Source organism: Nematolebias whitei, chromosome 9 (genome assembly GCF_014905685.2).
Source record: "Nematolebias whitei isolate Nwh7 chromosome 9, NemWhi1, whole genome shotgun sequence".
Classification (NCBI taxonomy): domain Eukaryota; kingdom Metazoa; phylum Chordata; class Actinopteri; order Cyprinodontiformes; family Rivulidae; genus Nematolebias; species Nematolebias whitei.
Genome location: NC_056506.1, coordinates 7,633,325 through 7,650,064, shown reverse-complemented (window position 1 = coordinate 7,650,064; position 16,740 = coordinate 7,633,325). Strand labels below are relative to the sequence as shown.

General features: G+C 41.6%; 1 protein-coding gene across 1 annotated transcript in view; it reads right to left on the bottom strand.

Moving 5' to 3' along the window:
• Positions 1-9,054: 9,054 nt before the first annotated feature.
• The window catches only part of LOC119414864 (xenotropic and polytropic retrovirus receptor 1 homolog), a 178,691-nt gene continuing 171,005 nt past the window's right edge, over positions 9,055-16,740 (bottom strand). The window contains exon 16 of the mRNA XM_037681984.1: positions 9,055-9,109. Within this exon, the coding sequence (XP_037537912.1) occupies positions 9,055-9,109 (55 nt within the window). The remainder of the gene's footprint in view (positions 9,110-16,740) is intronic.

The window sequence follows — 16,740 nt, the reverse complement described above, 5'->3', positions numbered from 1 at the left end:
CTGTCTGCTCTGTGATACAGAGTCCTGATGACTCGTAACTTGTGCTCCAAAGGGTGATGGGAGTCAAACTGCAAATACTGGTCTGTGTGGGTGGGTTTGCGGTACACCTCAGTTTGCAAATGTCCTCTATCAGAGACTGAGACCTCACAGTCCAAGAAAGCCAACCTGCCATTTTTTAAATCTTCTCATGTGAACTTGATGTATTTGTCCACAGAGTTGATGTGGTCAATAAAACGTTGGACTTCCTGAGATTTAATTTTAACCCAGGTGTCGTCAACATACCTGAACCACTGACTTGGTGGTGTCCCTGAAAAGGATGTCAAGGCTCTATTTTCTACCTCCTCCATGTACAGGTTGGCAACAATAGGAGAAACTTGAGACCCCATAGCACACCCATGTTTCTGCCTATAATATTGCTCCCCATATGTGAAGTAGGTTGACTGCAGGCACAGTTTCAAGAGTTGACACAGTTGTTCTGTGGAAAGTGTGGTCCTGCTGCTCAGAGTGGTGTCTGATTTTAATCTTAAACTGACCACCTCTACTGCATCATCAACAGGAATGCACGTAAAGAGAGATGTGACATCAAAAGAGACCATTGTTTCATCAGTCTCCATGATGACATCCCTCACCTTATCCACAAAGTCCATGGTGTTCTGTATGTGGTGTTCTGAGCTGCCAACTAAAGGGATGAGTACAGATGCCAGATATTTGGAAACATTGTAAGTGACAGAGTTAATCATGCTAACAATTGGTCTTAAAGGTACACTTTGTTTGTGGATTTTAGGTAAACCATACAGACTAGGTGTGGCCTCCCCTGGGTACAGTCTGTGGTACAGAATACGGTCAATAGCCTTGTCCTGCTCCAAACTTTTCAGGCAATCTATTAACTTCTTCTTGTAACCACTTCCTGGATCTCTTTTCAGAGGTTCACAAGTGGTTAAGTCACTAAAGAGTGTCATAACTTTCTCATGATAGTCTTTCTGGTTCAAAATCACTGTGCACCTTCCTTTGTCTGCTGGGAGAATGATGATGTTTTTGTCCTTGCTAAGAGTGGTGAGTGCATCCTTCTCCTCTCTACTGATGTTGGAAGGTGGTGGTTTGGCATTGCTGAGGCAGGATGAAACTTTGATTCTGAGCTGTTCTGCTTCACCCTCTTTCATTTTGTTGTTGCGGATGGCTGATTCTGTGGCTGTGATCATCTCCACCAAAGGAATTCTATTTGGTGCAACCGCAAAGTTCAGTCCCCTGGCAAGAATCTCTGTCTCCGGCTGGGTGAGCTGTCCGTCAGATAAATTCTTCACCCACTTTTCTGTCTCCCTGGCATGTAATTGACTACTGGAGTGTTGTCCTACACTGAATGTGTTGTTATTGGAATAGTGATGGTGTTGATGAGTTATTAGTAAGTTAAACTTGTTTTGTTGTCAAGTCTTGGACTTGACATGCTGTGCTAAGTGTGCCTGATCTGTACAGTCCAACACTTGAAGTGTGGTCTGATCTAGACACATTGTTAGTTTCAGTTTAATGTGCTCTTCTTTGGCCTTCAAGGCCTCAATAGTAAAATTGGTCTGTCTCACCTGTTCATTCAGCAGCTGGGTCTGTGCCTTCTGAATGATCTTCCTTGCCCGATGCCCGCTGACCTATGATTTTAGTTCCAGGCTCTTGGGAATGATGCCACTTTGTCGACATCTGAGGTTGAATCGCAAGTGGTTCCTGTAGTCTGCCCTCTTCCTTGCTGTTTTCTCAAACTCTCTTACTAGTTTGAGGCAATCCTGGCCAAAGTGGTTCAAAATATCCTGATGCATGCTCAATAATCCAGGTAGAAAAATCCAAAAAAGTTCAATCTGGTCCTCTGGACATTCAAAAAAACAAAAAACAAAACAAAGCAAAAAAAATATAGAAACGTTTCGTCTCTCATCCGAGAGACTTCCTCAGACTGAGGATCTCCGGATCAAAGGTGAAACGTTTCAGCACAAAAAAAAAAAAAAAACTGTCCAGATGACCTGACTGAAAAATGTTGGATTGTATACCTGGATTATTGAGCATGGACTTTGTTGTTAGTAAACAACATAGTAGAATATAATGGTGCAAGTAGGATGAATTTGTATGAATAAGTATTTCAAGGTAGTAATATAAGCTGAAATACACATGATATATATTGCACATAACCAATATAAACTACAAAGGTTGTGTGACGGATTATTGCACATGTAGTGAGTAACATTGAGATGAAATGATGATGGTAAAGGAGATACATACTGTACATGAAACAGCCACATAATGCATTAGCAATAAAAATATTAGGTATCACAAGCTAATATTAGTCATGTTAGTTGTCACAGATGTGGCTTGATGCAAAGTTACTGCCAGTTGTTCAGCGTTATTTATTGAGAGTTCAATAATCTGACAGCTTGTGGACAATAACTGTCTTTGAGTCATATATGCTGGTGAAGATTCTCAGTCATCCAGGACATGATGAATTCAAAAAGCATTCAATACAAAAACAACTGGACTTTATTTGTAACAGAAGACGTTTCGCTCGGATGAGGAGCGAAACGTCTTCTGTTACAAATAAAGTCCAGTTGTTTTTGTATTGAACGCTTTTTGAATTTGAGTCATATAGTGTGCGATGGCAGACTCCAGTATCGTCTACCTGAGAGTAGTAGATGGAAGAATCCTTGTGCTGGGTGGGTGTGGTCCTTAATGATGCTTCGTGCTTTACGCAGACATCGGCTGCGGTAGATGTCCTGGATGGTGTGGAGACTACCAGTGATGTCCTCTCCTGTTTGCACCACCCTCTGTAGAGCTGTACGACCGGTGTCAGAGCTTGGTCCACATTGCCGGCAGTAAGTCGGGCTCGTTCCCAGTGAGAGTTGGACCCCGCTAAGGTTGCCCTTTGTCACAGACTCTGTTCATAACTTTTATAGACAGAATTTCTAGGCGCAGTCAAGGTTTTGAGGGGATCTGTTTTGGTGGCCTTAGGATTGCTTCTCTGTTTTTTGCAGATGATGTGGTCCTATTGGCTTCATCAGGTTGTGATCTCAGCTTTCGCTGGAGCAGTTTGCAGCCAAGTGTGACGCGGTCGGCATGAGGATCAGTTCCTCCAAATCCGAGGCCATAGTCTTGAGCCGGAAAAAGGTAGAGCACCCTCTCTGGGTCGGGGAGGAGGTCCTGGCCCAAGTGGAGGAGTTTAAGTATCTCGGGGTCTTGTTCAGAAATGAGGGAAAAATAGAGCGTGATATTAATAGGCGGATAGGTGCAGCGTGGGCAGTGAAGCGGGCGCTGTACTGGTCTGTCGTGGTGAAGAGAGAGCTAAGTCAAAAGGCGAAACTCTCAATTTACTGGTTGATCTACATTCCTACTCTCATCTATGGTCATGAGCTTTGGGTTGTGACCGAAAGAACGAGATCTCTGATACAAACATCTCTGATCTCTACATCTCTGATACAGACTCATGAATCTCTAACTAGAATAATCACTGTGAAAAACCATATCATGTTGCTGCTGATCTGTTTCATGTTGCTGCTGTTTCATGTTGCTGCTGATCTGTTTCAATGTTGATGTGTTCATGCGTGCACATCTGCTCACAGACTCATGTTCATGTTTGTGCTGATGTTCAATGTTTATGTTATGAGTGCTTAGTGTATATTTAGTTGATGTTTTTCTTAGTTCATATCTTTGATGTTATTACTGTTTTTCTTATACATTTTATTGTTGGATGTAACTGGGACCCTGTGTACATAATTTCGCTCCACCACATGTACCACATGAGGTGCGAATGACAATAAAGAAACTCTGACTCTGACAAGCGGCTGAAATGAGTTTTCTCCGCAGGGTGTCTGGGCTCTCCCTTAGAGAAAGGGTGAGAAGCTCGGTCATCCAGGAGGGACTCAGAGTAGAGTCGCTGCTTCTCCACATTGAGAGGAGTCAGTTGAGGTGGCTCGGGCATCTGGTTAGGATGCCTCCTGGACGCCTCCCTGGTGAGGTGTTCTGGGCACGTCCCACCAGGAGGAGACCTAGAGAAAGACCCAGGACACGCAGGAGGGAGTATGTTTCTCAGCTGGCCTGGGAACGCCTTGGGATCCCCCTGGAGGAGCTGACCCAAGTGAATGGGGAGAGGGAAGTCTGGGCCTCCCTACTTAGGCTGCTACCCCCGCGACCCGACCCCAGATAAGAGGAAGAGAATGGATGGATGGATGGATGGATAATATGTAGAGATGAGTGACTAAGTTAGAAAGTTTCAGCAGAAAATCTTGAGTTCTGACTCACCTTTCTGATGCTCTGCAAAATGTCAAAGGATTTACAGTAATGGACTGTACTTACATTATATAATGCCTTTCTGTGTAAACAAGATACTCAGTCAAGTCATCTTGTTTCCATGACAACATGAAACCTGCAGAAGCTAAATTAAATACCCATTACAGGTGCTGGTCATAAATTTAGAATATCATGAAAAAGTTGATTTATTTCAGTAATTCCATTAAAAAAGTGAAAATTGTGTATTATATTGATTCATTACACACAGACTGATATATTCAAATGTTTATTTCTTTTAATGTTGATGATTATAACTGACAACTAATGAAAACTTCAAATTCACTATCTCAGAAAATTAGAATATTACTGAAGACCAGTTAAAAAAAGGATTTTTAGAAATGTTGGCCAACTTTAAAGTATGATTATGAAAAATATTAACATGTACAGCACTCAGTACTTAGTTGGATTAGATTACTGCAGCAATGCAGCGTGGCATGGAGTCGATCAGTGTGTGTCACTGCTCAGGTGTTATGAGAGCCCAGGTTGCTCTGATAGTGGCCTTCAGCTCTTCTGAATTGTTGGCTCTGGTGTATCACATCTTCTTCTTTACAATACTCCATATATTCTCTATGGGGTTAAGGTCAGGCGAGTTTCCTGGCCAATTAAGAACAGAGATACCATGGTACTTAAACCAGGTACTGGTAACTTGGACACCGTGTGCAGGTGCCAAGTCCCGTTTGAAAAAAGGAAATCTGCATCTCCATAAAGTTGGTCAGCAGCAGGAAGCATGAAGTGCTCCAAAACTTCCTGGTAGATGACTGCATTGACCATGGAACTCAGAAAACACAGTGGACCAACACCAGTAAATGACATGGCACCCCAAACCATTACTGGCTGTGGAAACTTGACACTGGACCTCAAGCAATGGGGATTCTGTGCCTCTCCTCTCTTCCTCCAGACTCTGGGACCTTGATTTCCAAAGGAAATGCAAAATTTACTTTCATCAGAGAACATAACTTTGGACCACTCAGCAGCAGTTCCAGATGAGATGCTTCTGACACTGTCTCTTGTTCAAGAGCGGCTTGGCACAAGGAATGCGACAGCAACTGTGTGTAATGAATTAATATAATAAACAAGTTTCACTTTTTGAATGAAATTACTGAAATAAATCAACTTTTTAATGATATTCTGATTTTATGACCAGCACCTGTATGTCTTACAGGAATGCACATCACCCGATGATGAGAAACGATGGAATCGGAGCTATTTTGTAGCTACGTGTAACTTGTATCTACGTTCAAATATCTGGGATTTTAAATTGACAACAAATTGTCTTTTAAAGCACATATTCAGTTTACTGTAAATAAACTGAAGCTTTTACTTGGATTTTATTTTCAAACTAAATCTTGCTTTTCTTTTAGGGTAAAACTTAAATTGGTGGAGTAAACTTTTCTTCTGATTATTGACTATGGTGATGCATTATTCATGAACGCCTCTGCTCCATGTCTTCACATGATAGCGTGTATCACGGCACTTTGCAATTTATTACAGATTATGGAGCCCAAACTCATCACTGTCTCTTGTATGCTAAGGTAAAATGGCCGTCTCTGCATGTACATCGGCTTGGCCATTGGTATGTTTTGTTTTACAAGGCTATTCTTAAGTTGACAGCACCTTATCTTTTATCTTTGTTAATGTTAAACAACACGACCTACAGCCTCCGGTCTCAAGACTTTTTTAATTTTAGTGTTCCTTGTGTCAGAACAGAAAGGGGCAAGAAAGCCTTGAACTTTTCTGCTCCAACCTCATGGAACAGTTTACAATCAAAGCTTAAACTTGGAACTCTAGTATCTCTGAATGTATTTAATACCATGATAGATCCCTTTATACTCAAGTTGCAGAAGTATAATTGTTTTAATTGAGTCATTTGTTTATTTAAGTCTATGGTTATTGTAACTGTGTTTTTTTACCGTCCCCCCCCCGTATACTGCCAGTCTTCGCCAGGTCTCTCTTGTAAAAGAGATCTTTTGATCTCAATGGGACAAACATGGTTATTATTATTTGGGTGAACCATTATAAATAAAGTTCTGCAAAAATGCGACATATCAAAGAGTCCAACTTGAGATGACACTCAGCTACTACCACATCAAAAACTGCAAATCTTACTGATTTATAGCCATTTTGTGTTGGTTAAGGTGGCAGCCATCTTGAATCAGGTTACTTGAAAAGTGAACAGGTTGTATATTTCCATCCAGGGATTACTTTTTGAGTTACGCTAAAATCTGTCCTGTGAATCATGAGGTATTTTGCTAACAGACTGATGGCGTTGGCTCCAAAACATTTTATCTAAAATATTGCACCATGGTAGTAACACACCAAATGAAGGTCAATATCTGTCAATGTGTTAAAGACAATGTTGTCTGTGGCAGCCATCTTGAATTTAAACTTTATTTTTTATTTTTTACATGTTTAGAGGTTTATTAATATTTTGTTCTCCCTATAGCCAAACACACACAGACACAGTCAGAAACATCATCCCCCTCTTCTTCTGTTTTAAAAAAGTACAAAGAATCTTGAGTTCTTTAACAGAAACTTTATGAGTTGTTTTCTATGAAAACATCCGCACACATGGACGAAGGTTTATATGGTTCAAAACCAGAACATCAACCTGGTTGACCCACTATGTAAGGTGCTACTTATAAGACTGAGTTTGTTGTGGCTCCTCGGACTGAAGAACTCTTTTGGATGAGAGATGAAATGTTTCAAAAACAAACCGTCCAGAGGACCTGACTGAACTGTGATGGACAACCGGAAGTTTAGAACTAAAGACACAGTCTGAGTGAATCCAAAGCAGGAGTCAGGATTTGTTCAGTTTACAGCTGTGTTCTGACACCAGATGCGTTTTATCTTTCCAACATCAACCTGGTTCTGTTGGACATTAGAACGTTCTACAGACATCTCATGAAAACATCATGCAGGTCCAAACTTTACGTTTCCACTCTCACTTCATCCTAAACCAGTCCGACAGGTGAGTTGATCCAGCAGGAAGGAAACATCCGTTCAGATTTAAAAGTTTATTTCTCCAGTCGACCAACTCTAACCTAAAGAAGCTCAAAATCTAAAGTGATCAAGTAAAAAACAAAACAGACAAAACCACTTTAAAAATAATTACATTTGATGCATTTAGGACTTTCATTTCTTTTGATCTTATATATTTAAACAAGAACCAAATCAGAATTCTACAAACTCCAGCTCGTCTGGAGCTTGACATTTGTTTTCAACAGTCAGAGACAAAAAGGAAAAGCAGTAAAATGAAGATGAGCTCCAAAGTGCATGTAAACCTGGGTTGGGGGGTTGGGGCAGAACCAGATCAACAGGAACTAAAGGTTTTGAAGCTACTTTAGGATAAAACGATGAAGGATGATTGTTTCAGGCAGTGTTTCAAATAAAAATAATTTAAAAAAGCTTCACAAGGTAAAACATTTTCTCCATCATTGTTTTTAAATACAAAAAACAAAAACCAGGATTCTGCAGCAGACAAAAAGCTGCTATTTAAATAAAACCTTTAACAAATGTCTGAATAAGAGATGAAATGCTGAACGTCTGTACAACAGCTGATGAGATCAGAACGACTCGATCGGAACAAACACTTTGGATTTAAAGAGCTTTGCAGCTAAAAGTTGGATCTGTGTTGAAGGTGGAGCAGAATGCTTGGATCCTGCTTCGTTTTCAAGCATCTTCCTAAAACTAGAGATTTGGACAAGTCGGGGACAAACATGTGAGCTCGGCTCTCTTCATCATCATCTTCATCACCTTTCCTGTCTTGTTTTATCCAACGTACGTAAATGCCCAGGAGGAATTGAAAGTCACCTGAATGAGTTGACAGGTATTCATTGGACGTGTCTCCAGTCACAAAGAGAAAACAAGACAAGTTTAAGGCTGGGGTGCAGTGGAGGGGGTAGGGGGAGCTTCATCAGTCCTTTAAAACAAAAGCAAACTTCCACCTGAGCTTTGAGGTGAAGTCATTCCAGCTGCTGTTCCAAACAGATTCAACTTCACATCTTTTCTGAACTACTTTCATTTATTTACAACCACAAAAAGAGTGATTCATCTGTGTCCATGACCAACGACACGGGTCCAAGTCCATGTGGTGTGTGCGTGTGTGAACACATGGCAGGCATGCTCAACCTTTTTTCAACAAAGTCCGTATCTGTGTGTTGCTAAAGCATGTAAGGTACAGGAAGGCAGCTCTGTGATGAGTGGATTTTTTTTTGGGGGGGGGGGGGGGGGATCATTATCACTGTATACTGTCCCTGGGATGGTGGAAGCAGAGGAAAATAAGGGGGAACCTTTAAATCATCTTGTGAAAAAAATAATTCTAGTTGATTTATTGGTCCAAATGAAAAAATGAAAAAGTGACCCTTATGTTCACTGTCCAAGTTTTATCAGGACCTTCGTGTGAGAGAGATTAGATGTTTCTGCTGAAGTTCTGAGAAGACCCAAAGCAATGACCAAATGGTTTTAAAACGTCCACTGATTAGTGTCAGACCACTGCTGCTTGGGTAAGGTAGAGTTTTTACTGATGGTAGGAAAACCATAGTGCTGGTAAAAATCTTTCCTGGAAATAATTGTGAACCCAAGCCAAAGCTTGTGCATTAAAGAAGAAAAAAATGATTACAAGATCAAAACTCATTTTTGGTCAAAAGTTCAACGCCCGCTTGCTGGGTGATTTCTGGTTCAGGAAACAGAGTTTCCACCTTTGAATAAATTCTGGACCCAGGCAAGGGGCGTGGCCTGATGTCAGGAATCATCGTCGGTGTCGTCAATCAGAACCTTGGTGTCCCGAGTCTTTGACCTGAGAGAAAGAGAACAGAAAGCACTTACAGAGGGAAATGACAGTGGAAACACCTACAAGAAGCTTTTTAACCTTTGGTACAGCGTCCACAAAAAAAAAAAACCTGCTTGAACCTACAGGTCCTTCTCAAAAAATTAGCATATTGCGATAAAGGTCATTATTTTCCATAATGTAATGATAAAAATGAAACTTTCATATATTTCAGATTCATTGCACACCAACGGAAATATTTCAGGTCTTTAATTGTTTTAATACTGATGATTATGGCATACAGCTCATGAAAACCCAAAATGACTGTCCCAAAAAATTAGCATATCATGAAAAGGTTCTCTAAACAAGCTATTAACCTAACCATCTGAATCAACGACATAACTCTAAACACCTGCAAAAGATTCCAGAGGCTTTTAAAAACTCCCAGCCTTGTTCATTACTCAGGAAAGCCACAGCCCCTCTGCCCCCCCTCACCTGTAATGATACCCCCATCACCACTGCAAATTCTTATCGGTTCCTCGGCACCACCATCACCCAGGACCTCAAGTGGGAGCCGACCATCAGCTCCCTCATCAAGAAGGCCCAGCAGAGACTGTACTTCCTGCAACAGCTGAAGAAGGCCAAGCTGATGGTGCAGTTCTACACGGCCATCATCGAGTCCATCCTCAGCTCCTCCATCACGGTGTGGTACGCCGGGGCCACTGCCAGGGACAGACTCAGACTGCAGCGCGTTGTGCGCTCAGCTGAGAAGGTGATCGGCTGCAGCCTTCCATCCCTCCACGACCTGTACGTCTCCAGGACTGTGAGGCGAGCAGGTCGGATCACAGCTGACCCTGCTCACCCTGCACACGGACTGTTTGAACCACTCCCCTCAGGCAGGAGGCTTCGGTCCATTCGGACCAGAACCTCCCGCCATAAGAACAGTTTCTTCCCCTCTGCTGTTGGACTCCTGAACACTCATAATGCTATCTCATAATTTCTGCTTTGGTCACATTACATCTGTATTATAATTGAATACTCCATCTGTACTGTTTTCTAAGCTTTTTTATTGTTTTCTATTGTATGGTTGTATATATGGTTATGTTATGTTTTTAATTTTACTTTATTTGTGGGTGTACACAGGTCTTATGTCTTATGTAATGTTCTCATTTTTACTTCATTTTTACTTTATTTTTACTTTATTTTACTTTATTACTCTTCGCACCTTATGTTGAAGCAAATTCCTAGTTTGTGAACCTTGTTCATTGACATGGCGATAATAAACTGATTCTGATTCTACTCAAAACCGCAATCATGGGTAAGACTGCCGACCTGACTGCTGTCCAGAACGCCATCATTGACACCCTCAAGCAAGAGGGTAAGACACAGAAAGAAATTGCTGAACGAATAGGCTGTTCCCAGAGTGCTGTATCAAGGCACCTCAGTGGGAAGTCTGTGGGAATTGAAAAGTGTGGCAGAAAACGCTGCACAACGAGAAGAGGTGACCGGAACCTGAGGAGGATTGTGGAGAAGGGCCGATTCCAGACCTTGGGGGACCTGCGGAAGCAGTGGACTGAGTCTGGAGTAGAAACATCCAGAGCCACCGTGCACAGGCGTGTGCAGGAAATGGGCTACAGGTGCCGCATTCCCCAGGTCAAGCCACTCTTCTGCATCAGAAGCATCTCGCCTGGGACTGCTGCTGAGTGGTCCAAAGTTATGTTCTATGATTACAGAAAATTTTGCAGTTCCTTTGGAAATCAAGGTCCCAGAGTCTGGAGGAAGAGAGGAGACACAGAATTCACATTGCTTGAGGTCCAGTGTCAAGTTTCCACAGTCACTGGGGTGTCATGTCAGCTGCTGGTGTTGGTCCACTGTGTTTTATCAAGGGCAGGGTCAATGCAGCAGCTATCAGGAGATTTTGGAGCACTTCATGCTTCCAACTGCTGAAAAGCTTTATGGAGATGAAGATTTCATTTTTCAGCACGACCTGGCACCTGCTCACAGTGCCAAAACCACTGGTAAATGGTTTACTGACCATGGTATTACTGTGCTCAATTGGCCTGCCAACTCTCCTGACCTGAACCCCATAGAGAACCTGTGGGATATTGTGAAGAGAAAGTTGAGAGACGCAAGACCCAACACTCTGGATGAGCTTAAGGCCGCTATCGAAGCATCCTGGGCCTCCATAACACCTCAGCAGTGCCACAGGCTGATTGCCTCCATGCCACGCCGCATTGAAGCAGTCATTCATGCAAAAGGATTCCTGACCAAGTATTGAGTGCATAACTGAACATGATTATTTGAAGGTTGGTGTTTTTTGCATTAAAAACACTTGTCTTTCATTGGTGGGATGAAATATGCTAATTTTTTGGGACAGGCATTTTGGGTTTTCATGAGCTGTATGCCATAATCATCAGTATTAAAACAATTGAAGACCTGAAATATTTCAGTTGGTGTGCAATGAATCTGAAATATATGAAAGTTTCATTTTTATCATTACATTATGGAAAATAATGACCTTTATCACAATATGCTAATTTTTTGAGAAGGACCTGTACATCTCCAAGTAGACATGGCACATTTTAGTTTATTAAAAATAAATTTCATGGCTTGATATACGCTGACTGTGATTCCAGAAAACTACTGATTACTCTTCTTACTTCTCCAAAGCTAAACAGGCTATATTTTGTAATTGTATGAACAGAACAGTTCTGACTCTTCATTTTGAACTGTACCATGGATGGACATCTCAAGCAAAAGTACATCACTGATTCACTGGTCACCATTTAAATATTATTCTATTATCGCCCCACAAAGCCAAACCACCACTAGTAATAAACCTCCATAACTCCCCCAGCCAACCAACCACCTCCACTCCACACATAACACAGTCTTTGCTTCTGTTTACAAGCTAGGGGTCTGACCTGGGGTCTGTTCCAAGAGGGACATGTTTGGAAAACCTCCAAAGGGAGGCAACTTCAGATGCAAAGCTGAGACCCTGATGTTCCCAAACCAGATATTCTTCTCTAACATGACTGCAGTTTGAAATCTTGTCCATGAATACCACAAACAGGATCAGAAACAAGGGACAGCCCTGGCAGAGTCCAACTTGCATCCCAAATTATCTCAACTCTGTGCAGACACAGCCTGCTCTGATTATAATGGGACCAAATAGATCTTAAAAGGAACCCAGGCACACCATACTCCCACAGGAGCCTTCAGAGAATGTCTCAGGCAATAGTTATAACCCTTCTCCAGGTCTGCAAAACTAGACTAACGTGTCAAACTCCCATAAAACCCTTAGCATCTGCCAGGGTTAAGATCCAGTCCACTGTTCCACAACCAGGATGAGAGCCACACAGTTCCTCCTGAATTAGAGATCTGACAATCAATTGGAGCTTCTCTTCCAACACCTTGTAGTAAACTTTCCTGGGGAGGCTGAGAAGTGACAATTCTTGATGATTAAAATGCACTCTCCAGTCACCTTTTATAAAACGGGAACCACCACATTCTGTTTAAATTCAGTTTATTTATATAGCATCAAGGCACAACAGAAGTCATCAGACCTGGTTGGCAGGCCGTAGACTGAGGAACTCCTCTGGATGGGGGATGAAATGTTTCTCACTTAAAGAAACTTGTCCAGATGACACAATTTAACCTTTTAACTTTTTTTGTTGTTATCTACCTGGATGATCGATTTTTTTTCTCTAGAATTTTTGAGATGAAAGTTAGGTTAGATATAGGTCTATAGTTGGCCAGGACTCCTGAGTCAAAATTATGCTTCTTAAGTAAATGTTTAATTACAGCAATCTTAAAACGCTGTGGTACGTAACCATTCATTAGAGATAAATTAAGCATATCCAAAATGTGGATATTAATTAAGGGAAATACCTCTTTAAATAGTCTGGTTGGGATGGGATCTAGTAGACATGTGGATGATTAGGAGGAAGTTATTATTTTTAACAATTCAGAGAGCTTAACAGGACAAAAACTGTCCAAACACAAATCAGGATCTAGTGACATTTTTAAAGTTGCCTCATCTAACAGGGAACAGGAAGCGATAGTAGGAAGGATGCAACAATGTTCAGTCAGGTCATCTGGACAGTTTCTTTGTTTGGGTTTCATGAGCTGTCTCTTAGTTAGACTGCTGGAGGACAAACTGACCACACTTTTTCACTCTGCTACTGTCTTTACTTACTCTGCTCAACCTGTTTTGTATTTGTAATTATTTTTTCTATCCTTAACATGCATTTTTTGTCTTTCAGGTACACCTGGACCTATACCTGGACCTACCATTCTGTGTTTGTTTCTCCTTCTTGTCCTCTCAAACCAGCCGGTCAAAGCAGATGACCGCTTGTTCTGAGCCTGGTTCTGCTGGAGGTTTCTTCCTTTTAAAAGGGAGTTTTTCCTTTCCACTGTTGCCACTGTGCTTGCTCAGGATGGGAGACTGCAACAAAGCCAAGATTCAACTCTGCTGGATTCCTTACAAAGAGAATTTTACTAATTGGCTTTTCTATGTATGTGAATGTTCCTGTAAAATGTCCTGAGACAACGTTGTTGTGATTTGGCGCTATATAAATAAACTGAATTGAAAGTGAATTGAAATTGCTTCTGGCTCGCTGCTTTCTGCCAAAATGGAGGGAAAGTTTTGATCCGATCTGAACCTGACTAAAATGTTTGGTCCTTATTCATAGTGACTTTGGCGCTCAGTGGATACAGAGAGCCGTTCAGAACTGGACCAGAACCAGACGAGAACTACTTCCAGCCTCTTCGGTCAATCTGAGTGTTGCTTGCCGGCCCATGAAGCCTCTTGAGCGGGGAGGCGTTGATTGGCTGTCTGGTGTCTTCTCTGGAGCTCACCCGGAATTTTTTTTAATCGGATTTCTGGATTATTTGGACTTGATCTGGACCATTGTGCGGTTTTGGGCCAGCTTTCCAAAGGTCTGGCTCTTGCTGAAAGCATCTGGTGCTCAAAGACTGCAGAGAGCCGATCAGAACCCGGCCATGGGACCATGGGCCAAGGCTGATGAGTCCCCATATAAAATTTTGCAGTAGCTAATGTGCAGTACATATATGTATGTTGATAAAATTATGTACTGTAGATTTAAGAGTTTAGAACATTGCAAGAGTGTGGGAAGGGTTTATAAAGCCTTCATATATACATAAGTACAAACCGGATTCCAAAAAGGTTGGGACACTAAACAAATTGTGAATAAAAATTGAATGCAATGATGTGGAGATGGCAAATGTCAATATTTTATTTGTAATATAACATAGATGACAGATCAAAAGTTTAATCTGAGTAAATGTAACATTTTAAAGGAAAAATATGTTGATTCAAAATTTCACAGTGTCAACAAATCCCCAAAAAGTTGGGACAAGTAGCAAATAAGTGGCTGGAAAATAGAAATTGAGCATATAACGAACAGCTGGAAGACCAATGAACACTAATTAGGTCAATTGACAACATGATTGGGTATAAAAAGAGCTTCTCAGAGTGTCAGTGTCTCTCAGAAGCCAAGATGGTAAGAGGATCACCAATTCCACCATTGTTGTGCAGAAAGATATTGCAGCAATACCAGAATGGTGTTACTCAGAGTAAAATAGCAAAGACTTTTAAGTTATCATCATCAACCATGCATGACATCATCAAAAGATTTGGAGAATCTGGAACAATCGCTGTGCGTAACGGTCAAGGCCGTAAAACTCTACTGGATGCTCGCGATCTCCGGGCCTTTAAACGTCACTGCACCTCAAACAGGAATGCCACTGTCAAGGAAATAACAGAATGGGCTCAGGAATACTTCCAGAAAGCATTGTCAGTGAACACAGTCCACCGTGCCATTCGCCGTTGCCAGCTGAAACTCTACAGTGCAAAGAGGAAGCCATTTCTAAACAAGCTCCACAAGCTCAGACGTTTGCACTGGGCCAGTGGTCATTTAAAATGGAGTGAGGCAAAATGGAAGACTGTTCTGTGGTTAGATGAGTCACGATTTGAAGTTCTTTATGGAACACTGGGACGCCATGTCATCCGGACCAGATACAAGACAAGGATAGCCCAAGTTGTTATCAACGTTCGGTTCAGAAGCCTGCATCACTGATGGTATGGGGTTGCATGGGCGCTTGTGGCATGGGCAGCTTGCATGTCTGGAAAGGCACCATTAATGCAGAGAACTATGTTCAGGTTCTAGAACAACATATGCTCCCATCTAGACGTCATCTCTTTCAGGGAAGACCCTGCGTTTTTCAACACGATAATGCCAGACCACATTCTGCAGCAATCACAACATCATGGCTACGTAGGAGAAGGATCCGGGTACTGAAATGGCCAGCCTGCAGTCCAGATCTTTCACCAATAGAGAACATTTGATGCATCAAAAAGAGGAAGGTGTGACAAAGAAGGCCCAAGACGATTGAACAGTTAGAGGCCTGTATTAGACATGAATGGAGAGCATTCCTATTTCTAAACTTGAGAAACTGGTCCCCTCTGTCCCCAGACGTCTGTTGAGTGATGTAAGAAGGGGGGATGTCACATAGTGGTAAAAATGGACTTGTCCCAACTTTTTGTGGATTTGTTGACGCCATGAAATTTGGAAACAACAAATTTTTCCCTTAAAATGATACATTCTCTCAGTTTAAACTTTTGATCTGTGATTTGTGTTCTATTCTGAATAAAATATTAGATGTTGGCACCTCCACATCATTGCATTCAGTTTTTATTCACAATTTGTTTAGTGTCCTAACTTTTTTGGAATCTGGTTTGTACTAAAATAAATGTAGTGTTTCTACTTTGCGATTTTTCACTTATTGTGGGTGTGTGTGGAATGTAACCCATGCGATGATCGAGGGACTACTGTATTGCATTTTCTAACAAACACCTGCTAAGATGAAATTTCAATTCAATTTCAATTTAGTTTATTTATATAGCACCAAATCACAACAAAGTTGTCTCAGGGCACTTTACAGGAACGTTCACATACATAAAAGCCAATTAGTAAAGTTCTCTATCTAAGGAATCCAGCAGACAAGTTGAATCTTGGCTTCGTTGCAGTCTCCCATCCTGAGCAAGCAAAGTGGCAACAGTGGAAAGGAAAAACTCCCTTTTAAAAGGAAGAAACCTCCAGCAGAACCAGGCTCAGGACAAGCGGCCATCTGCTTTGACCGGCTGGTTTGAGAGGACAGGAAAAAGAGACAGACAAACATAGAATGGTAGGTCCAGGTGTACCTGAAAAACAAAAACAACCACATGTTAAGGATAGAAAAAAATAATTACAAATACAAAACAGGTTGAGCAGAGTAAGCAAAGACAGTAGCAGAGTGAAAAGTGTGGTCAGTTTGTCCTCCAGCAGTTTAAGCCTATAGCAGCATAACTAAGGGACAGCTCAGGAAACCCAAGCCGACCCTAACTATAGGTTAGCAATTCCTCACACAAAACAAGAACAGCCAGAAATTAGGCCTGTTTTCCCTTTCTGAAACAAATGCTTTGCCAGAACCAAAAGTTCTTCATGGCCTCTCCAAATTCCCTCCATGCCAGAGATTTTGCATCTGCAAACACAGAAGCTACAGTCCTTCTGGCTACCCTGTACACATCAGCAGCTTCAGGAGTCCTTAGGGCCAGCCTACCCCTAAGGCTTCTTCTTCAGCTTTGTGCTAAATATCAC